The sequence below is a fragment of the Emys orbicularis genome, chromosome 10, assembly GCF_028017835.1.
Source record: "Emys orbicularis isolate rEmyOrb1 chromosome 10, rEmyOrb1.hap1, whole genome shotgun sequence".
NCBI lineage: Eukaryota > Metazoa > Chordata > Testudines > Emydidae > Emys > Emys orbicularis.
The window spans coordinates 48,732,848-48,756,179 of record NC_088692.1 but is presented as its reverse complement, the minus strand read 5'-3'; the positions used below and the strand labels follow the sequence as shown (position 1 = coordinate 48,756,179).

The window sequence follows — 23,332 nt, the reverse complement described above, 5'->3', positions numbered from 1 at the left end:
TTCCAAAACCATGTTGTTCTTTACTGTAGTTTCAACCAATTTGCCCGGTACTGATGTTAGGCTTACTGGGCAGTAACTGCCGGGGTCACATCTAGGGGGCCCTTTTTTAAAACTCGGTGTCACATTAGCTATCCTCCAATCATCTGGTACAGATACGGATTAAGTGATAGGTTATATATCACAGTTAGCAGTTCAGTAATTTCACATTTGAGTTCCTTTAGAACTTTTGGGTGAATACTATCTGGTCCTGGTGACTTATCACAGTTTAATTTATCAATTTGTTCCCAAACCTCCTCTATTGGCACCTCAATCTGGGACAGTTCCTGAGTTTTGTTATCTAAAAAGAAAGGCTCAGGTATGGGAATCTCCTTCACATCCTCAGCTGTGAAGACCAATCCAAAGAGAATTAATTTAGTTTCTCTACAATGGCCTTATCGTCCTTGAGTGCTCCTTTAGATCTCAATCGTCCAGTGGCCCTACTGGTTGTTTAGCAGGCTTCCTGCTTCTGATCTACTTAAAAAAAATTTTGCTGTAATTTTTTGAGTCTTTGGCTAGCCGTTCTTCAAATTCTTTGTTGGCCTTACTAATTATATTTTTACACGTCATTTGCCAGAGTTTATGCTCCTTTCTATCTTCCTCACTAGGATTTAACATCCACTTTTTAAAGGATGCCTTTTTGTCTCTCACTGCTTCTTTTACTTTGTAGCTTAGCCATGGTGGCACTTTTTTGGTTCTCTTACTATGTTTTTTAATGTGGGGTATACATTTAAGTTAAGCCTCTATTATGGTCTCTTTAAAAAGTTTCCATGCAGCTAGCAGGGATTTCACTTTTGGTGTTGTACCTTTTAATTTCCGTTTCACTAACTTCCTCATTTTTGTGTAGTTCCCCTTTCTGAAATTAAATGCTACAGTGTTGTGCTGCTGTGGTGTTTTCCCCACCACAGGGATGTTAAATCTAACTATATTATGGTCACTATTACCAAGCGGTTCAGCTATATTCACCTCTTGGACCAGATCCTGTGCTCCACTTATGACTAACTCAAGGATTGACTCTCCTCTTGTGGGTTCAAGGACTAGCTGCTCCAAGGAGCAGTCATTTAAGGTGTCAAGAAACTTTATCTCTGCATCCCACCCTGGGGGGATACGTACCCAATCAATATGAAGATAGTTGAAATCCCCCATTATTATTATTGAGTTTTTTGTTTTTATAGCCTCTCTAATCTCCCTGAGCATTTCACAGTCACTATCACCATCCTGGTCAGGTGGTCAGTAACATATCCCTACTGCTATTGTCTTATTATTCAAGCATGGAATTACTATCCATACAGATTCTATGGTACAGTTTGGTTCATTTCAGATTTTTACTTCATTTGACTCTGTGCTTTCTTTCACATATAGTGCCACTCCCCCACGCCCCGCAGCATGACCTGTTCTGTCCTTCCGATATATTTTGTACCCTGGTATTACTGTGTCCCATTGATTATCCTCATTCCACCAAGTTTCTGTGATGCCTATTATATGAATAGCCTCATTTAATATGAGGCACTCTAGTTTATCCATCTTATAATTTAGACTTCTAGCAATTGTATATAAGCACATTTGTATATAAGCACTCCTCACTTTTTAGCTGCCTGCCGTTACATGATGTAATTGAATGGGACTCTTTCATTTGACTGGTTCTCATCAGATCATACCCTCTCCTGCAGGGGAGCCAAGTGGCAGGGGAGGTTCAGCCCCACCAAACAGCCTGAAAGCCAGAGAGAGGGGAGATATGGCCCCCATGGCCTGGCGGGGGAGGGGCCCCAGCCAGGCAGCTGCCCCACTGCATTGTGACGAGCGCCCTTCCTTCCTCGCTGGAGCAGACAAGGGGGACACGCTCCAGCTGCTGCAGGGAGGGACCGTGGTGCGGAGGATATGGAAGGGAAGCACTGCCCTGGCCATCCGTGCCCAAAGCCCTCTGCCCACTACTCCACCCCCTGCCAGCATCTTGCTGCCCTCAGTGTGTCCCCAGGCAGCAGCGTTTACCTGTCTGTACCAGAGGACGGGGTCCACCTCTGCCTGCCTGCCGCACTCTGTGCCCGCTTTGGACTCCACTGCCTCCTTCCCCAGGTGGCTGGCCTCGGCCAGCTTCACCTTGAGTCCCTCAGCCACCTGGCTGGGGAGCTTGGAGGAGTCCTCCAGCTTGGGGATGATCACTGACTTGGCCATGTCGGCAGCCCCCGGCTCCTTGGCCTTGCTCAGCCCTGATTTCACCAGGTCCGTGAGGCTAGGGGCTTTGGTGAGCGTGGGAGGGACAGACGGCTTCTGCTTCCAGTCCTCCTTGAGGGCCACCTCCCTCTCTTTCAGGCCCAGCTCTGCTTTCTTCTCCAGCCCGCGGGGCTGCTGCTGCTCCAGGCTCTGCCTTTGCTTCTGCTGCTCCTCGTACTGCTGCCGGTAGGCTGGGCTGGTGCTCAGCAGGTGGGCATGGTAGCCTTGCTCGCTGTAGCCGTAGGGGGGCACGTAGGCATACTGGTTATAGTAAAGGGACTGCATGTACATGTTGGGGCGCTGCTGGATGACCGAGGGCTGCTGGCTGGAGCTGCTGAGCTCCACCTTCTTCTCCTCACAGCCTTCACTCTTCACCTTCACCTCCGGGCTCTCTTGCTCCTCATCCTTCTTCATCTTCAAGGGCTGGCTCTCCACGGCAGCCTGGCTGCTGGGATTCATGGGCCCAGGGCTCGACTGGGGGTAGCCCGGGGAGTAGTATGCTTCAAAGCCTTGGTAGTAGGGGGAGTCCTTGTTCTGCGCCTGGGGAGGGAAAAGCGCTTTCTTTGCGCCTTCCTTGACCAGCTGCTCTGGGTCCTTGGCCTTCATGTTCTCCAGCTTGCCCTCCCCATCCTCCCCCGCATCCGAGATGTCCGAATAGGCCGGGCTATTGGTTTTCACCGAGCCCGCCTCCGCCCCGTTCTGGGTAACCACGTGCAGCGGGGTCATGGGCTGAGCTGGGGTGGCAGCAGCATTCTCCAGCCTGCTGGCCCCCCCGATGGATGGGCTTGGCGCGTTGTCCGTGAAGCTGTAGATCTTATCTGCCTCAGCCTTGATGCTGGCGAGCCGGCTCTGGTGTGGGTCAGATGAACCATTCAGGAGGCCTTCCCCTTTGGTCCCGAGCTCCCCCGATTCCCCTCGGAAGGGACTTTTGCCCTCCTCCGCTCGGCAGACTTTCCCAGGAGTCAGGGGGTTTTCAACCTCTTTGGACTCCTTCTTCTTCTTGTCTTTCTTCTTCTTGTCCTTGGAAGGGGTCAGGGCGGGGTTGACCGTGAAGGGCTCCCCCATAACCGTGGGCTTTGGCTGGATGGGCTTGAGCTGGGGGCTGCTGGGCATGGCCTGGACGACGGTGGCGGTCAAGGCGGCAGAAGAGCCGGGGCTGGCTGCGGTGAAGGTGGCCGTCTGGAAGGTGTAGATCTGCTGTGGGGGAATAGCAGGAGCAATGGGTCTGGCGGACTTTAAGCTTTTGGAAGGGAGCTTGTCTGGCTTAGCACCAGCTGGCTTCTTGCACTTCTCCTTGTCAAGGCATCTCTTCTCTAGCGAGTCAAAACCATCGTTGCTCGTCTCGTCCGCCACCGAGGGGCCATCTTCGGAGCCGTCATTGGACAGGGCTCCGGGGTCCATGTCGCCTTCCCCGCCCAGCTTCTTCTTGCAGGGGGCCTTGGTGCTGAACTTGCCAGATGGGGAGGGGCTGTGAGGCTCCAGCAGCCGCACCTTGGGTGTGGCCGATCGGGCCGGCGAGAGGGAGCCCTTTTGGGAGCCGTTGCAGCTGCTGACGTCGGCGTGAAGGGGCGGCTCCTCACCGCACTCACTGTCCCCGTCCGCCTCCGGCTTGCTGTCATCGTCCGTGTGTGCGTGGGCCTGGTGGTACTTCAGCCCGTTAATGTGCTTGTACTTCTTGTTACAGTTGGGGTGAGGGCAGTCGATGAGGATGGGGGAGGGGCAGTTCCTGTCCAGGCCTACAGGCTCCACCTTGACCCCGGCCTGGGGTGCTGCCGCCGAGCCCATCGAGTTGGTGCGGATGCGCTTGCTGCCCTTGGAGTCCTCCGAGCTGGAGTTGAGCTCCATGTCGGAAAGGGGCTTGCTTTTCCGCTTGGTCACTGAGGAGGGGCTGGCTTTCACGTCCTCGGCAGCGCCGCTGGGCGGGGGACGGTGATCTGAGGAGGTCTGGCTCCCCCGGCGCCCTTTGCTACTGGCCCCCGCCCGCGTCTTGCTGCTGTTGCTGGTCCCTTTGCTGTCCGAGGCAGCAGCCGTCTCGTTCACCGGCGTGTTGCTGTTGGGGCGCATGCGCTTGCCTCTGCCCCGGCCGTTCCGCATCTCCAGGTCGCTGGTGGGAGAGTCACAGAACCTGGGGAGGAAACAACACATGCTCAGGACCAGCCAGAGCTTGGCATGCAGGACAGTGCACAGGCACACCAGTGCCATGGCCAGAGGGGGGGGCACCCTGAGTAAGGAGCTTGGTCTCTGCTCAGCGCAGTCACCCGCGCTCCCTGCGAAGGAGGCTTACAGTACATGGGTGGGGGCAGCTGAGATGGGGGCAACAGCCACACGCAGGTCAACAGGCTACCGGCTCCCACTCCTAGGGTCTGCAGTGCAAACAGCACCAGCAAGAAGAGCTTGGGAGCCAGCCCAGGGGGACTGGAGATGCCTGGCGTTAGACAGACACACATGGGTCATGTGGCTCCAGACAATCACTTGGCTCGGAGAGGGAGCAATGGATCGGGAAGGAAACCAGATGGGAAATGGAAGGGCACCCCCATTTACTGACCCCCACCGAGGACAGTCAGACACAGCTGACTCTGAGGCCTGTCAATGCCTCCCCAAGCCCAAGGCAACATGGGCACTGGCGAGTGACAGGAGGTTCTCTAAGAACGATGCCCGGCTGAGCACTGCCCATCCCAGCTGTCCTGGCCTGGTCTAGCTGAGCCAGAGACCCCTCTGCTGGCAGGCGGCCCCCGGCCCTCACACACCTGGCGGTCTACCCCCAACTCTTCCACTCAGGCCATCAAGGCTGAAAGTCCAGAGCAGGGAGGCCAGGCAGTGAATGAGGGCCTGGGTGCTTGGGGAAACCCTTGGTTCCCAGCCTCCCTGCTGAGAGACATTACCTACCACCCTGTCTCCCCCACAAACCCAGCGGGACTATGGGGGGAAAAGCAACCCTCAGAGCCTGCCTCTGCGCTTTCCCCAAAATGGCTAGCAGGGAGCTGCAGCCAGCCAGCAGAGTTCTGCTGCTGCTACTCACAGTGCACTTCCAGGGGGCCGGGGTGGTGTCAGGCCACCCTGCGTGTGCGATGGAGGGATGCTGAGGGACAGGACCCGCCAGGAACAGATTGAATGGCTTGAGTCAAGCCTAACTTCAGTGGCCCAGAGACAGCAGAGGAAGCCTCTGTTCTTGTCCCCGAGATGGTGGTAGTGGTGGGGCCAGCTGAAAGGAGAAGTGCTGGCCCATGCTCTCTGTCGGTCTGCTTGGAGGGGCCTGAGGGCCCTGCAGACTGGCTGGGACGCAGACTCAGACAGCGAGGGCCCTGCCCATGCACACTGCAGCTCCAAAGCCCTTCTGGGGAGCCCAGAGAGATACGAGGACACTCTACAGTCGAGGCTCCCTGGACCGGCACTTGAGTCTCCCGATGCTTACCTGGGGGGTGCCCAGTCGTGCTGTGTGCAATCCAGCAGCGTACCCACATACGTCTTGTTCCTCCAGGTCACGTTAACCACCAACATACCTGTAAGACAAGGAGACGGGTCACCCTCAGCCCCTCTGGGAACGGGGGCTATACACTGCAGGGGCCGGGACAAAGAGCTCCACACCCACCACAGGCCTGCCTGTGCTCTGGGTGGGAGCTGGGATCAGCACCAAGCCAGGGCCCAGCTCCGCCCCGCACCATGGCCAGCACCACAGGCCCTGCTGTCCCCGAGGCTGCTCGGCAGCAGTGCGGTGGGCAAGGTGCTGAACAGGGCACCTGCTTTGGTGCTCGGGCCCACCTCGGGCTGTTCAGCAGCAGGGAGCAGGGAGGGGAGCAGGTGGCCTGCTGGAGAGGGGCCTCAGCTGCATCACCAGTGAAGTTAGCTCAAGGGCCCACCCACTTCCCTCCTCGCCCTGGAGCTGTGATGGCAAAGCCTAGTGGTCACAGGTGGCTGAGAGCAGAACTGGGGACACAGGGAGGAGGCGACCCCACCAAAGGGGTAGGGCCCCATAGGGAGGTGAGGCAGGGGACACACACAAAGGGAGCAGGGCCCAGAGAAGCAATTGGCTCAGCATGAGTGTGGGGGTGACACAGGAGTGCAGTGCAGCTCCTGAGCCTATTGCCCCCCCCCTTAGGGCCCCACAACTAGGAACACACTGACTCCTCCTCCTCCCACCCGACAAACCACACCAGAGCCCTCAGTGGTTGGTGCCACCGTTGTGCAGCCCAAGGGGTACACACACCATCTTAGCACAACTCCCACCATATACAGGGTGCTTCTGAAAGCCCCAGCTCCTGGAGTCATGGGAATACCCAAGAATCTCAGCAGGCTAGCCCTGTAGCAGGGGAGGAAAGCTGGGAAGTGACCCCCTAATAGCTTAAACACCAGAAGGCAAAGACCAAGACCCAACATTTGTTATTTTTAAACATCTCCTGGCTGTTGATCTCTCGGGGCTGGTGACACCGTGTGAATGGTTGGGGGACTGAAAGGAAAAGGGATATTGTGAACAGCTGGTGAACGCAGAGTCTTCTGGCCACTAGGTGTCATGCTCTGCAACCAAATTCAGCGGAGGGCCAGCTTCCCATCATTAGCTGCAATTCATTGTGTGCCCTGGGCTGCCCCTAAACCTGGCCAGGCCAGCAGCGCTGGCTGGACCGAGCCCATCACATGGGCACAGTGTGATCACACTGGCCACAGACGGTTTTCATGAGCCCTTCTGTTCCAAAGGCAGCCGAGGCAGGGAGGCCCCAACAGGGCGAGAAGTGAAGCAAAGTGACTGGGTGACGGCCCTACACCCCTGGGCTGCCTGGCTCCAGCTCCAGAGGGACTCTCCACCTATAAAATGGAGATATCTACTTCAGAGGATGATGAGGAGGCTTAAGCACTGGAAAGCACTCAGCCCCCCTTGGCTGAAAGGGGCTGTAGAAGGTAGGGTGACCAGATAGCAAGTGTGAAAAATTGGGACGGGTGCCTATATAAGACAAAGCCCCGAATATCGGGACTGTCCCTATAAAATTGGGACATTTGGTCACCCTAATAGAAGGTAGTGTAGAGTCAGCAGAAGGAAATACTGTGGGATGCGAGAGCTGCCCAGCCTTTGCTGCAGGTAGCGGCACTCCGTTCAGTCATCTACCAATCTCGCCTTGCGTGCTGCATGGGGCAGCTAGTTTCACTCCCAGCCTGGAGTCTACTCCAGCAATCCCATCTTCTCAGGTCTCTTGTGGCCAGCGGGCTGCAAGTCCGTCCATAAGAAAGCAATTACACTATATAATCTCGGGCCATTAGCAGAGAGAACTCAAGTGGATATTTCCTCCCAGCAATGGCCTGCTCCGATTACTGCATAACTAATTTGAACAGGAGCAGAGTCCATTGAACGGAGCGCATTTATCTGCACAAGGTAGAACTTGGGAGATAGAAATCTCATTTACAAGGGCACATGAACGCAGCTAGATATATAGCCACACAGCATCAGAAGATGAATGGAGCTCAGCGAGTCCTGAACAGCTGTGCCTGGAGCACATTTATAAATCTGGGTCCGTATTTCCCTTGTTATAATGTGCCGGCAGACAGCTGAGAAATACTATGTGAATCAAGGGACACTCACATAGCTGAGACCCAAAACACAGGCTTTATTTTACCTGAGAAAGGAAGGAGCTAAAGCCCTAGCCCAGGAACAGAAGGGGCTCGAGGGTTGGGGGTGCAATAGGAAAAGCCATTTTTTAGTTTTCTTTCAAACCTTTCCCGCATCACACTGGCAACGCAAGCAGCAGCAGGTGGAGGAAAGATCTGCATAAAGGACTCAAGTTCCATGTTCAGTGACTGGTTCTGCCATTAATTCCTGCGTGACTCCTCTGACCCTCGCCCATCAAATGGAGAGGGGACCTCCCCACCTCCCAGGAGAATTGCCAGGGCGTGCTGGTTAGCCGGTGAGGCACTCTGATACTAGAAAGATACAGGGAAAAGCCTATAAACCAGACAAACAGCACAACACTAACGCAGGGGTTCTCCACCGGAGGCCTAAAACCACCCTGCCTTGCCCATTCTGCTCAATGGAAGGGGGATCCACGCTCGATGGAAAAGGGGGGATGTTAGGGGGTCCCTCAATGTTCAAAGTCACCCTGGTGAGGTCTGAGAATCATGCAGTGAAACTGCTTAGAAAGAGGGAGTGAAACTGCCCACCTGAGTTTCCCAGCCCCGCGGCCAAACGCAAGAGTAAAGAGTGTAAGTGGGGAACCGCACATGGGAAGCTCATGTTCTCTCCATGTTCATTATCAAGGTCTTGGGCAAGTGGCCCAAGGACAGAGATTAGAACCACCATCTTCAGCCTCTTACTGGCCCCTAACCTGTTCATTGTTACAGGCTTATGCCAAGAAACACTTCAGTGTCCCTGCCTTAGATGCACGATTTCAACCCCTGGCCCCCTTTGTGGGCAGAGAGCCTCAGCACAGCTGCATGGAACTGTGACCCCTAAGCACAGGGGGAGGGACAGAGGCTGGGCACAGAGCTTGGGGCCTAAATCCCATAGGCATTCCCTTTACCACAGTCAGCGTGCGGAGACTCAGAGGGAGTCCTGCTTTCAGCCCCCTCGGGACCCGGGTGACATAGCTCCCGATGCCATGTTAATAGGCCCTTCATGACACCGGCAGTGTCTTCAGAGAGTGGAGGCAGCTGGAGGTAGGGCTGCAGGGGAATGACCTCTAGCACTGTCACAGTTACAGGGATCCCCTTTTGCTGGTCTGGAATTCAAGGGCGTGGTTACAGACCCTGCCCCAGCCGCTCATTACAGCCTTCCAGCTCTCCTCCCATCAGCCGGGGAACTGAACGTCCCTTTGAGCCAGGATCAGCTACTCTCGGCCTCCCACCCAACAGGTCCCTAAGGAGGAGCCGGCATTCAGCACACGCCAGCTCAAGAGCTCTTTGAAGAAAACATGCCCCTTACGGCCTAAGCACTGGCTTCCTGCTCCGCTCTCCTCTGGAACGTCAGAAGTTAATTGTGTGACAAGACGCCAGGGGCTCCTCACATCCCTGCGCTGGCTGGCATGTGGATTAGGAAGGACGTTCTGGCAGCTTTCCCGCTGCCATGATCACAGGGGAGAGATGAGAGCTGAAGCAAGCCAGAGCCCTCAGCAGCGGCTGCAACCGCCGCCTTTCCCTCCACAAAGACACCCTCGCAGAGGGCTACCATTAACCCTTCTCATACACACTGCCCTACGTTTAATCCACAGTACCCAGCTGCACAAAACTCACCCTACTCCTCCAGTGGCAACGAGCTAGGACAATGTAAACCCCAGGGATGGCTCGTTAGCAGCTTTATGCTGAGCCAGTGCCATCAATCCCGCCCTGCCTTCCACAGCAACTCACAGCATAGCGCCATGGCAAAGCATCACTGAGGGTACTTCGTTAGATCCCCTCGAGCCAGCAGATAACGAGGGCAGCGTCCCCGGGGCCCCATGGGGCAGTCTGATTGCAGCGGGCAGTTTGGGACTAGTGTGCCTCCAGCCATCACAGCTTTCAATTGCCCTCTCCTGAGCATTAACAACTCCAGCGTAATCCTCCCTGAAGACAGGCTGCTCAGGCTCAGCAAGGCTCAGCAAAGGCAGGATGCAGCCCCACATGCCACCATCCACCATGGGATGAGGGCAACAGCAGCCGGGGAGCCATTCCCAGGCAGCCCACCCCAGCGGGATGCTGGGGCTCGCAGGAGCTCTGTGTTTGTGGGTGTTTCTAGTGGGGTGTGGGAATTCCAGACCACCTCCCCTCCCCTTCAGAGTGCCTGGAGTGGGCCCAGTTTGGGGGGGGGGGGAAGAGAGAGAATCAGCCCCATAGGAGCAGCTCAGAGGGAAGCCAGTGCAGGGGCCCAGGCCATGAGTGCTAACACAGTACTCCCTGCGCACTGGTGCAGGAGGAACGGTGCTTGAGGAGGGGTACAGAACAGAGCCCTCCCCCCATTGGCTCCTGGACATGGAGGGTAGGTTCAGGCGATGCCCCGGTAAAGCAGCAGAACGAGGCCAGCCCAGCACTGCAGTCCCTACTCAGGGGGGTAGGTGCTCCTTCCACTGATCAGACTCTGGGCTCAGAGGCACCCTCCTCCTGCATGGGGTGGGAGGGAGTGGAGGAAGGCCTGCTGGGGCCCCACAGCACAGGCCTCGTGGAGCAGAGACCGAGTGGCGATTCCCTCCCACAGCCTGCAGAGAGCAGCAAGTCTTGGGCAGGTGGGGACCTGCCCCTGGCTCAGAGCAGGGTCCCCTCCCCCAGCATACATCCTGACCTGGGTGGGGGGGTGTTGGGACACTGTCTTGCCCTGACAACAGGAGGAACTGGCTACAGGCCTCCAGCTTGTTCCTTTGCTGCAAGGGCAGGTGGCCAGCAGGGCCGGCTCTAGGTTTTTTGCCGCCCCAAGCAAAAAAAAATTTGGCCGCCCCCCCCGCCCCCACCCCACCCCTGGGCTCTCACCCCCACCCCAACCACATCCCCTGTCGCCCCAGCCCTGCGGCATCTGCAGGCGGCTCCGTGTGCCCCGCGGGGCAGCCCCCAGCCCGAGTGTCCCCCGCTAGGAGCCTGCCCGACCCAGCCACACCACAAGGTGCGGGCGCTGCTCCCCCGCGGCGCGAACCGCAGCGGCCCCAGGGCGGCTGCTGCCAGGGCTGGCTCTAGGCTTTTGCTGCCCGAAGCAAAAAAACAAAAGAAAAAAAAAGACGTCCAGAATGCCGCCCTTGAAAATGTGCCGCCCCAAGCATGTGCTTGGTTTGCTGGTGCCTAGAGCCGGCCCTGGTGACCAGGGCCAGCTGTGGAGCCAGCAAGGTCACTCCAAAAGTAGCGCGTGCAGGGGGTGGCTCCTCTCCGGGAACCCCCTCTAGCATCCCCCAGAGACCAGTACGGTTCACTGCTCACACACTAACAGCACACAGCACAGTGGAGCCATGTCAACACAATGGAGAGCGACAGTGACGCACGCGACCATGCAGGCAGGAGGTGTGGGCCTGCCCTGGACATGATACTGGCCTTGGGGAACGGAGCTATTCTGCTCTGGGTGGCTCACGCAGGCTGTACCGTGTCTCTCCCCCTCCACCCCAACACCACGGTGGCTACAGTTTCACCCCGCCCCAGGGCCCTGTGCTGCCCCTGCCTGGTTCTCCCCTTTGATTTGTCCACCCCGTTCTCAGAATCTCACTGCCTGTCTGGTTCTCACGGCACCATTTCGCCCTACTACAGTCACCCAGTGCTGCTGGCTGCTGCTCCCTGCCCCTCCTCCCCCCGCCCGCTATGCTCCTTTCTCTTTGTCCTGTCTGCCCCGCTCCTCACACTCGTTCCACACCCTGGACCACGCCATCTTTAGCATGAACTAGAGCCATCTGCAGAGCTGCTCCAGGCTTTTGCCAGAGTCCTCGGAGAGCCTCATGACATTCAAGTGGCTTCCCCTGGGGATGACTGGGCCAGGGGAGCAGAGCTGCGTCCTCGCAGCATCGAAGGTGCTCCACACGGCCCAGGGATGATAGCACACGCCCATGCAGTGGGAGAGCTGCCGGCCCTTTGTGGACAGGTGCAGCAGTGAGCCCTCATTGCTGATCAAGCGGGCAGGGGCTCGGTCTCTGCAGGAGGCAGGGGCTCGGTCTCTGCAGGAGGCAGGGGCTCGGTCTCTGCAGGAGGCAGGGGCTCGGTCTCTGCAGGAGGCAGGGGCTCGGTCTCTGCAGGAGGCAGGGGCTCGGTCTCTGCAGGAGGCAGGGGCTCGGTCTCTGCAGGAGGCAGGGGCTCGGTCTCTGCAGGAGGCAGGGGCAGTCTAACGCTGTGTTTCAGAGCAGCCATTTGTTCATCCATACTGATGGAGGCCTGGCCACAGCTACAAGGAAAACGAACCCACAGAGATGTTGCTTTGGTTTCCTAGTCCCTCCCCTATATAGGGGGCATAAGCTACACCTGAGTGGGTTTGTGAGTGGAATAAGGCCAGCCACAGCATTCCCCGCCCCAATCCCACTGCAAACAAGGACAAAGGACAGGTCACAAAAACAGCGAACCTGGCTGCTGGCTTGTCTGTATGTGCTCGCCTCCTGCTCAGCAGTTGGGGAGCGTAGGCGACAAGGGGTCTATGGTAACCCAAAGCCCTCCCAGCTGTTTGTCGGAGAACTGCAGTGGAGGGTGAGGAAGTGTCATGCTGTTCTCCTTTCCCCCACTGCACGCCCCTCTCCGCACAACAGGCTCCCCGGGCCTAGGCTGGGCGCAGAGCAGCCACTGCACATGCTTGTGCAGTCAGTGCCTCCCCACCATGTATCTGGGCACAGCCCCTTGGCTCCTTGCCCTCGGAAGTGGCTGCATCCCCTTCCCCACGTCTACCCAGCCTCCCTCATGCTCCAGGAGGCAATGTCAAGTCAGGCTGACGGCATCTCAAGTGGGTTCCAATTCATGACTCTGCCTCCTCTTTACTCCAGATCAGTGCTTTTCTGTGGACACCAGGACAAGAAGCCCGTGAGGCCAGGCAGGGAACAGAAGGTAAAGGATGTGTGGTCTCTGAGTCAGAGTCTACATTCAGTGGCGGCTGTCCTCCAGGCTGCTCTTCCTTAGCATCATAGGGATGGCTGCATCACACCTGAATTACCGGGGATGCTCCTGCTTTCACAGGCATCTATTTGACACCTGTTCTCCTCTTCCTGAGGTCATAAAACCACTCTCTGGAATGAACAACACCCGCCAAAGACATCTTGCTTAAAGTGTTCAGAGCTTACAGAGCTGGGGTTCCCAGATGCTAAGTGCTAATGCTGGTGCCGGGGGAGGGGAGGGTTGTGTCTGGCAGGAGAATGAAATGCCAGAACAAAGGGAAATGGAGAGACCCCTGTCTAGGGTCTGCTTAGAAAATAAGGCATTGATTCTAGGGCAAGCTACTCCCTGGCGGGAGACAAAAGCAGCAGAACATGGCAAGTCTGCAAGAAAAAGTGTAAATGGCAAGTCCCGGAGACAGTAGTGACCCAAAGTGAGGCAGCGGTGCCAGGGATGACCAGCTCCGAGTGGTGTAACAACACTGGGCATTTCTCTGAATCTTCCCCAGACCTCAAACAGTGAGTTATCTCCAATCTGCAGCTGGGGAACTGAGGTACAGAGAGGGGCAGTGAAATGCTGACGCTCAGACAGTGAGGCAGTGGCAGAGCTAGGAGATTTACACTCTCTTCCTGAGTCCCAGTCCTGTGCTCGGACCCCCAAGCCCAATCTGCCCCCATTGGGGGCACTTCTGAGAAGCATCTCACGGCCACTTTTGGTTCGTGACCTGATAAGGAGGGGCTGTCGGCAGTTTGCATCCTTCCACCCGTGCACACCTGCAGCACAGGAGAAACAACCTGCACAAAAGAAATCAGCATGCTGCGGTGCTGGGCGCCGTGTACTCAGGCCCCGCTCCAGCCCAAAGGCAGGCTACATTTCAGCCCTTGAGGAAGCGACTCATATTTTCTGCTGAGCTGTGTTTTGCATCCACCTCTCTCCAACACAAGTGCTTGTGCACCATGATATCATACTCCCCGGTGCCAACCGGCAGCTCCAGCAGTGCCTGCTCCCCAGGGAGGGAGATATTGTGGGGCTGCCAAACCCAGCAAATCAGGCCTCCTGGAACTTCCATTAAGTTACGGAACAAAAATAGAGCTCTCCTGTGATTCGGCTGTTACATTCCCAACCTGCATCGGCTGGGATTTATTAGCAATGACATCAGAGAGGTTTCCCAGGCAACCCGCACATACACCCGAGAGAGTCTCTGAGGTGGCGATTGAAGCAGCAGAACTCACGTTCCACGGGACACGGTGCCCGCATGGCAGGAAAAGCAAAGCACTCAGACTGTGGGGCCCCCCCCCCCCCAGCACTGGTACATCTCAGGCAAGGCTGGTTTAAGGCCAGCGCTGGCAGCATGACAGAGACAGGGCTGGGCTCTCACCCTCCACCCACGGTGCCCAGAGCATGGCCTGATGAGGCCTGTACTTGTGCCAAGGGTCAGAGCACAGATCCAGGAGTGCTGCCTGCAGAGCTAACCCTTTGCTCTCTCTTGGCCCTGTTCTAGCTTCACTGCTCTGAACTCAGCCCACAAGCAGCTGCTAGGCAGCTAGCAGGGAAGATACCAACCAATGCAGTTAGAGCCACTTACACAAGGCGGCTGGAGGTGCAAAAGTGTGCTTGGGCTTCAGGCTCCGGGCCAGCTCCAGCGTGGTCCCGCTGTCAGAGTCTGAGCAACCTGCTCTGTAGGGTACCTCAGTGCAGCCTCCTGCCTAGCTAGGTGCAGCTATGCAGCCAGCTCCACAGAGATGGTCTCTGCTAACATCCCCTTGTAACACCAACACCCTGTGCAGGAGGCAGGACACCCACTAGCTAGAAGCCTACAGAGCAGCTGTGACGATGCGGGTGCTCTCTGGTAATGAACGTTGGCCCTGGATCGGACGGCAGCATAGGGGGTCTGTATCACATGGGAACAGTTCTGTTACCCGAGGGGGCTGACAGGAGCAGAGCCTGCCCACCCAAGGAAAGGGAGAGGAGGCCCGTTCTCACTGAGACTGAGCGGGAGCGGAGCCATCATGGCTCGAGCCTGGTTGGCCCCCAAGGTTTGAGCAAGGTGGGCCAGAGAGAAAACCAGGGGATGTGGACTTGTGACAGCAATGCACACTGGCTCGGTTCTGTTCCTGTAGCCAATCTCCCATAGCTTGTGGGGAAGCAGATTAGATGTGGTTAAATATGCAGGTTGGCTGGCGGGTGTTTTAAAATCCTTGGGTGGGTGGGTGTTTTTTCTCTCTCTCTCTCTCTCTCTCAATCTTTGCTACAACCTAGCAAATAAAACACCTTTGTTTTCAGCAGGTTGTCGGCCACCATCACTAGTCACAGGTGCCCGAACTTGGCTGGGCCTGCCAGATGTGCACAGTCAGTACGATCAGGCCCTGGTGTGAGCGGCAGAACCGGAGAGATTCAGACAGGTCTGGGATAGAGGCCAAACACCCAAGGGTGCGTTCAGGGAGACCAGAACGGAGCAGAGGCGCAGCTATTCCTGTAACCATGACAGCAGCTCAGAGAGATCAAGGCAATGCCCATGTCCTTGTTGAGCACAGAGAGGCAGGGAGTTTACAGGGCAGAATTAAGCAATTGAAGGGCCTTAGAGCGAGTGACATCCTGTGCGCAGTAGAGATGGGCCTGACTCAAGCAACAGGAGATGGAGGCAGAGGCAGAGGGTGCGGGGGCAGGGCCTGGTGGGAAGTGAGGACAGAGGATCGGGTGAGATGGCAGGTGAGTGGAGGAGGCCGGGGGTGAGTGAGGAGAGAAGAGAGATGGAGAGAACGCCTACAGCACACAGCTGCTGCCCATTTGGCAAGGTGGAAGCTGGCACCACTTGCCTTTTCCTCCTGGGATCTATATGCAGGGGCCCCACCAGCATAGCCTGCATTTAACAAGCCAGGTGCAGAGCTCTCTCCCCGCACCGTTGGTCAGGGGAGGCAGTGCAGATGAAGAGAGGCAGCGGCTTGGTTTATAAGCCTAGAAGAAAGCGCGCTAATTAGAGCTGGGCTCCAGCACCCAGCGAGACAAGCGCTGACAGCTGAAGCTGCCTCAATGCCCGCCTGGAAAATTGTTCCATTTGCCTGCAATGATCTTTGAGAGCAGAATTGATCTCTGGTCACCTGAGTCTGCGCTTGGGGTTGCAGATTTCTGGGTGTGAGATGACAGTGATGGATCAGCCCCTGGGGGACGGCTCTCACTTAGCACAGTCATCATTTCACAGCTTGCAAACAGCAACTGTCTGAATGGGCCCATGGCTTTGAGAGCTGGCTGGACCAGGACCAGAGGGAGTGGGCCCTGGGTTCATCTTCATTCAGGGGCTAGCTGCTTGGCTTATGTTATTTCCAGCTTTGCTCCATGTCTCAGGCCATGGAAGTGTCTGAATGGAAAGGGGAAAGGAGAAACCAACAGCCTCAGTCCTGCCTGCTTGCAGGAGCCTCCACCCCCAAAACTTCCCCTGAACTCCAGGACCAAGGGCCTGCTGCAGGATGTGCAGGTGCACAGGCTAAAGGCGCCCTCCTGAGGGATTTGGTCCGAGGCAGTGTGGCCTAGGGGCCAGGCCAGCTTGGTTCTAGTCACCGTGACACTCCCCTTCTCTGTGTCAAAGGATGGAGGGGGATTTCTAAGTAAGATCAATACAGAGTGAAGCAAGTACAGGATCCGTCACCAGTTGACCCGTGATTCTCCGGAAAGCCATGTAACCCAAACCAACCCTCATTATTTCACACACACAAACACAGGTGACCTGTCTGCAGCCTGGCCCCACAGTACAGTCACCGCAAGCTTAGGAATGGCTGTAAAACCCTTCCAGAGAAAGCTGTCCAGGCATCCTGTGCTACTGCATCTATTAGCCTCTCTAGAGAGCTACTGCTGCCAGCGGAGAGCATCTGGCAGCCCAGGCTGGCATCTGGGTATGAGATCTGGGGCCTAGGAAATAGCAGAGCACCCTACATGTGTGAAGACATACACCCCACCTAAGTAGAAGCCCTCCCCCTGGGGCACTGGATATCAACTCAAGAGCCCTGGGTTCTGGGCCAGCTCTGCCATGGCTCACTGGGTGAGCCGGTGAACGTCCCTTCCTCTCTGCACCTCCATCCTCTCCTGCCCGTTGCACACCGTGTCTATTTAGAGTGTGAGCTCTTTGGGGCAGCCCTGTCTCTTACTCTAGGTTTGCACAGCGCCCAGCACAACGGGCCTGGAGCTCAGCTGGGGCCTTGGTGCCACTGTACCACCACTAACAAACAGGAGAGTCTTCTGGGCTAACCACTAGCCCAGGAAAGGAAAGAGGAGGCTGCTCGCCCCACCTCGGTCACAGGCTGGTGTGCTCTGCCCATCCCAAAGAACATGAGATACATCCAGGTGGCCACACCCTCAGCAATAACCAGAACCAGGAGGAAAGAGCAAGGCCAGCACTCAGGACCGGCGAGCGCCCAGAGAGGAGAGCAAGAGACCCCCCCCCCCCCAACAGCAGTAACCCAGCGCAGCCCGCCTCTTCTTGAGCCCACCATGGGGAGGGGCTCTACAGTCATTTATTCGGTGGGTTTCATGAAAACCCAAGTTCAAATCCACCCCTCTAGAGCCCTTCTAGCTTCTCACCTGCCTGGAGAGACAGCTTAGACCAGGTCCTCACTGGCACCTTTGCTGGGACAGCAATGCTGGTTAAGGGTGCAATTTTTACACCAGCAAAAGCCCTTGTGTAGATGCAGCAAAGCAGGGCTGGTGAGGGAACAGGCATGAGCTGCCCCTGCAGGGCACTCTGTCACATACCCAGTCCTGGATGACCCAGAGCATTCCTTTGCTGCGTCTGTACTAGGAGGGTACAGCAGGTAAGCGAGGGGGAGTGAAAAAGAAATACCTGCACCAGCAGGTAAGCGAGGCCTTAGAGCTGCAGGGGGATCACAACCCCAAAGCACCAGTGAGGAGCTCACCAGTGCAGGGCGTTTGGTGGTTCTTCCCGAGGAGCCAGGGAGGGATTTGGGGGGCGGGGGGATGTCAATTCTGCCAAGCAAAGGGCCAAAGTGATTGTCCCACCCTCCAGAGCAGTCTCCAGTGAATACACCCGGCTAGGAGAGCATCGCTTGGCTGGATCAGGCTCCCAAGCTGCCTCTCTGTAAATCAGGGCTGTATGTAACAGGGTGGGCATGTTATTGGGGGAGATGAATAGCTTTGGTTACCCCCGGGCAAGCAGAAACAGGATACCCTGATGGCTGGGCCTGGTGCCCAGCAGCACACTTGCAGCAAGGACAGGAGGGCTGCAGAGCAGAACCAGCCCCTTTGCCTCACCTGGAGGCTCCCACCACCAAAGCCAAGGCCCCGTGCTGACTCCCTCACCAAGCTGCCCCAGCCCGCCGCAGACACACTCAAAGCGCCCCGGCTTTCAGCGAGGACAAGGAGCCATCGGGATGTTCTGCCAGATTTATGAGCTTTAATGGGGAGCAGGGGGCCCCACAATCTGAGGGGGATGGGGCTGGGATCAGTGGCGCCCCCAACTGTGGGACAAAGTCACCTGCCCACAGCACAGGGACCATCAGGGCCCCTTCAGCTCAGGAGGGCCAGGCCTGCTGCTGAGGAGAAGTTGTTGCTGCTAGTGACTGCAACTGTCACTTTCGCAGTCTGCGGGCTGGGCTGAGGGAAACCACAGGGCTGCCTTCTATGAGACCTGTGCAGATGGGGCTGGGAGAATCCACCATGACCACTACTCTGTATTTGTCTCGTTTCAACTTCCTCCCACTGGATGGTGTTAGACCTTTCTCTGCTAGACTGAAACCCCATTTTTACATATTTGCTCCCCATGTGGGTACTTACAGACTGTCATCAAGTCACCCCTTAACCTTCTCTGTGTTAAGCAAAACAAACTGAGCTCCTTGAGCCTATCACTATCAGGCAGGTTTTCCAATCCTTTAAATCACTCTCGGGGCTCTTCTCTGAACCCTCTGCCATTTATCACCATCCTCCTTGAATTGTGGGGACCAGAACTGGACACAGGATTCCAGCAGTGGTCACATCCGTGCCAAAGAAAAGTACAATAACCTCTCTGCTCCTCCGTCAGCTTCCCGTTTACACGTCCCAGGATCACATGAGCCCTTTTGGCCACAGCATCACACTGGGAGCTCATGTTCAGCGGATTATCCACCACAGCCCCCAGATCTTTTTCAGAGTCCCTGGCTTCCCAGGACAGAGCCCCCATCCAGTCAGTATGGCCTGCAGTCTGTGTCCCAGATATTGTATTGAGATGCACACGGTTTGCCTGCGCCCAGGTTAGCAAGCGATCCAGGTCACTCAGTGACCAGTTACTTCATTATTTACCACTCCCCCAATGTGTATGTCACACACAAACTTTATCAGTAATGATCTCCAGGTCACTGATAAAGACATTAAACAGCACTGGGCAAAGCTCTGATCCCCGTGGGACCCCCTGGAAAGGAGTCCCTTTCTTCACACACCCCTGCCTAGGCAATTGGTCTCCCATGTCCCTCTGCCAGTCCTCAAGCCCACAAATCAGGCCTTTAGTACCAGGCAGATCTGAAAGGTTGTAAGCGCCTCCCTTCTGCAGGGAAACCCCTTACCAAACCCTGCAGCTAGTCGCCGTGGGGCCAGGGGGCTCAGAAGTCAGCTTCCCTGCTGAGGAGCCACCTGCACAGGCGGTTCTCTGGTGCCCAACCCTTGTGAGCTCCGTCCTACCACTGCTGGCGAAGGGTGTCTGCGCCCTGCGCAGCTGAGCCAGTGCTGGAATCCGGTGACCGCATGCCAAGCACCAGTTCGGAAGCTGGGATTGAATCTCACTTCAAGGAGGGCTCGGCTCAGCCACAAGCCTGCCTAGTGCAGACAGCCACGGTGTGGGCAAGTGGGGGCTAGAGGAGGGCTCGGGGAAGGACAAGTAAGCCAGTCATCCCTGACAGGGGCGAGGCTGAACTGCTCCATCCTGAGGGCATTTACCCATTTAGAGCACTGTGCCCGAAGCTACCTCCACTGCCATCCACAGCCAGCACCTTCTGCTTCTCACGGCCCTGCAGGCAGGGCAGAAAGCAGCAGCATGGTGCAGCCCAGCAGGCTCCAAATGGCTCTGTCAGCTCCAGTCCCACAGCAGCCGACAGGAACCCAGCGCGGCTTAGCTGAGTCCCCAGCCTGGCAAGCTCACTGGAAAAGCATGGGACAACAGCTTAGTAGTATGGGACAACAATTTAGGGCCACGGATCTCCCTGTAACATACCCAGTGAATGTAATCCAATGCTTAGCAGTTAAAGGAGGGGACCTGGACTCCTGGGCTCTGCTCCTCACTGACTGTGCGACCCTTGAGAAGTCCCTCCCCCAGCTCTGTGCTTCATTTCCCTGCCTTGATCCATCTCCCCTTGGGACAGCACAGCTCCTCAGAGAGCAAGTGCTGCATCTCTGCTGGGCACTATGATTAGAATGGGGATCCCATGCTGGCCCTCGAATTCAGCAACTCCCGCTCCATGCTAGCCACTTTCCAAACACAGAGGGAGATGCTCCCAGCCCCTGCAAAGCTCCCAAACCTGAAAGACAGAGGAAGGCTGCGGGTAGCCCACCACACAGATGGTGTGATACGGGGGAAGGCAAGGACAGGCACATGGCTAGTTTGTGTTCAGAATTACCAAGCCTTGCTGCATAACTCTCAGCTCAATCTCCCACACCAGTTGTGTGTCCCTCTGGGCCCCTCCCTCCATAGACAGGAGGAGCTGGGCAGGTGAGACACGTGATGGAGCTAGCTGGTACCTTGTGGGCACTGCAGAAGCAGTAGGTCTCCAGGGGGGATCTAAGTGAGGGAAAGGCAATCCAGGCCAGCTCAGAGAGGTGTGCCATGCATACGGTGCAGCAGGCAAAAAAGCATAGAGACAGACAAGTGCGGGGAGGGGATAAGTTGAGGCTGCCATCACTAGCAGAGTGGGTGGGTAGGAGGCAATACTAGGAGATGAGAGGCAGCAGTACGCTGAGCCTGGAAGGCTCCAGGACACTAGTTTGATGCAGTGGAGAAAGGGAAGCCAGTGGGGCTGGAGAGCCATGTCAGACCAAGAAGTGGGAAGGTGCTCAGAGGAGCCGCATTCTGTACTGAGGGGAAAGGGTGCATGTCCGGGCAGAGAGGAGGTGGGGGCACAGAAGAACACCACACGTTTTTACACATCCTTGCAATTTGCTCCAAGCAAGGGCTCTGCAGCTTTTCACTACTCCCTGTAAGCAGCTGTGTTCCTGACTGCACCGGCCTGCGCTGCTGGTCCCTAAAGCTCTCTGCCCTGCCATCAGAGCCCCGGGAAGAGGAGCAGCACTGATTCAAACCTGGGTCCCAGGTGTATTGCTGGAGCCACTGCCATTCTAATATCAACAGAATCGCCACCTACAATAAATGGGGGGCCAAGAGAGAAAGCAAAGCCCTCTGCATCCCTCCCTGAGCAGCCCTCATCCTGCCCCTCAGAACAAACAGATCGGGGGAGAGAGCTCTGAAGTCTCCTTTGTGCAGCAGCTGCTGTTGCCATGAGGTGAGCCTTGTTGCTATGAAGGTTTGCATGTCAGACAATGGCTTGTTTTGGCTCAAAATGAAGCTGCTATTGGCTGAGGTGTTTCCACGGCAAGTCGCCATGGCACTGGGATGGGAAACTGCAGGAGTTGGCTTGGTCATGCCCATCACATCCAGGTGAGTGGGGGCCAGGAGGCTCTGCCCAGCTGGCGCACTCCACTCCAGGTGAAGTTAATTAAAGCGAGAGGGAAAGGAAACCCAGCAGCTAACGAGGCAGCAAGCAGAGCACTGCTTTCCAGTATAATTAGATCTGTTAATAGCTCCGGCAGATCGGAATCACACCTAACAGAATTAGGGAAACTGCCAAGACAGCTGCTCCCATGAAAGGCATTTAACACAACACATTCCTGGGGCGGGCGAGAGAGGCAGGGAGGGGCAGCAGCCACTCAAAGAGGGGTCGCCCAGAGTGAGGAGCCCAGGAAGTACAACCACTGCCATACAGCAGGGAGCAGAGTGCTGTGTCACACACAGCTAAAATCACAGGGATGAACCTGAGCCAAGAGTTTCCAAGGGACACTGAGGCCAGTAAACTATGGCCATTCAGCGGCCTGCTCTAGGCCTAGTTTGCTTTGCCAGGCATCTGTTTCTTCCAGCTCTTTCAGAGGGCTCCTAGGGACCGCTCTCCTACAGCGCGATGGCTGTGTCTGCCAGTGCTAGTTGGAGGGGAAGGCTGAATGTCTAAGCATCAGTTGTAAAACCTTCCGAGCCCCTGGAATCCCAGGGTTACCTCCTAGCAGGGCTGACACCAACTTTTACCCTTCTGGGCTGATACAGGAGTTCCATGAGCGCTTAAAAAGCAGCCTCCTGACTCCACAGGACAGGGAGAGGCAATGCCCTCCCTTGGAAGGGGAGGCTGCTCTAGCCAAAACATCCCCTCCTCCTTCCATTGTTGTGTGCCTGCTGCTGTCCTTCCCGAGGTGGCCAAGGCAGGCGGGTATCATCTGCCCAGATGCTACAGAAAGTCTATTCCAGCCACGAGTTCATGCACACAGCGCCCAGACAGTTCAGTGGTAGGCTGCAGACACAGCCCCCAGGAATGGAAGAAGGAAGTTATGTGACTGGATGAGCCCAAATTCCCTCTGCCTGGTTGGCACAATAGGATGTTAAGCAGCTCAGACTGGGCGGGAGATTTGAGCGTGTAGGAAGGCCTAGGTGGGAGTGATTACCGAGGGACAAGTCCGATGCAAAGCCAGTTTGCCAGGGACTTGTCACACACCAGGTCAGAGCCTTCCACCCATCTCTCACTCTATGGGAGCACAGCATGGCAGCAGCACAGCTCCAGTGCTGCAAGTGTAGACAAGCCCCGAGACCCACTTGGGAAAGGCATGGGTCAGAATCCACAAGCGTACAGTGCTGGGAACTCACGACAGCTTCTTCAGGAGGACTGCGGTGAACTCAGAGCAAACAATGTTCTGTAGCTGCTGTGGGGAGGGAACATCTGGCTGCTTCCCCCAAGTACAGAAGCAGGCTGCAGTGATCCTGCTAGGAGCTTCTCTCCACCTCTGTCTCGGGTTTAAGTGCCTGAAACAGCCTGAGTGCTGCTCACCAGACGTCAGGAGAGGCCATCTCTCCCCGGAGTAACTGCTTAGCAGTTAAGCTAAGGAAGCAAGGCCCTTTCAGTCCTGTGCCTGGTTAGACTAGTCTTTATCCAGGCATAAAACAGCCCACGCACATACGAATCTATCAACCCCACTCAGGAAACAGTGCAAGGAAGCTGGGAACAGCAGTTCATATGTTGCAACAAACCCCTCTCCCTGTCACAGAGCCACGTAGCTGACATCACACACTTCCTGCAATCAGCTAAATGTGGGGCTGATATTTTAAGCCATGAACTTTAGCTTCAGACATACAGTAAAAGCACCGCCCCCGCTCTGTGGCTACTGGGAGTTAAGCACAGGTACCATGGGTGCTACTGCAGCCCAGAGTGCTTCCCAAGCAGCAAAGTGAAACTGTCAATGCGGGAGAGTTCCACTTGGGCAGGGCTAGGGGCAGCATCAGCACTGATGGACTAAAGAAGAGACACCAAACACAGAGCGGAGGCGGAGAAAAATTAATCAAGCAACTAAAAAGGGGAAGAGAAAGAGAGGT

At 56.3% G+C, this 23,332-nt stretch overlaps 1 protein-coding gene across 1 annotated transcript in view; it reads right to left on the bottom strand.

Moving 5' to 3' along the window:
• The window catches only part of ZNF609 (zinc finger protein 609), a 108,764-nt gene that overhangs the window by 5,490 nt on the left and 79,942 nt on the right, over positions 1-23,332 (bottom strand). The window contains exons 3-4 of the mRNA XM_065412117.1: positions 5,660-5,747; positions 2,026-4,372 (exon numbers count right to left, since the gene is read on the bottom strand). Coding sequence (XP_065268189.1) covers positions 2,026-4,372; positions 5,660-5,747 — 2,435 coding nt within the window. The remainder of the gene's footprint in view (positions 1-2,025; positions 4,373-5,659; positions 5,748-23,332) is intronic.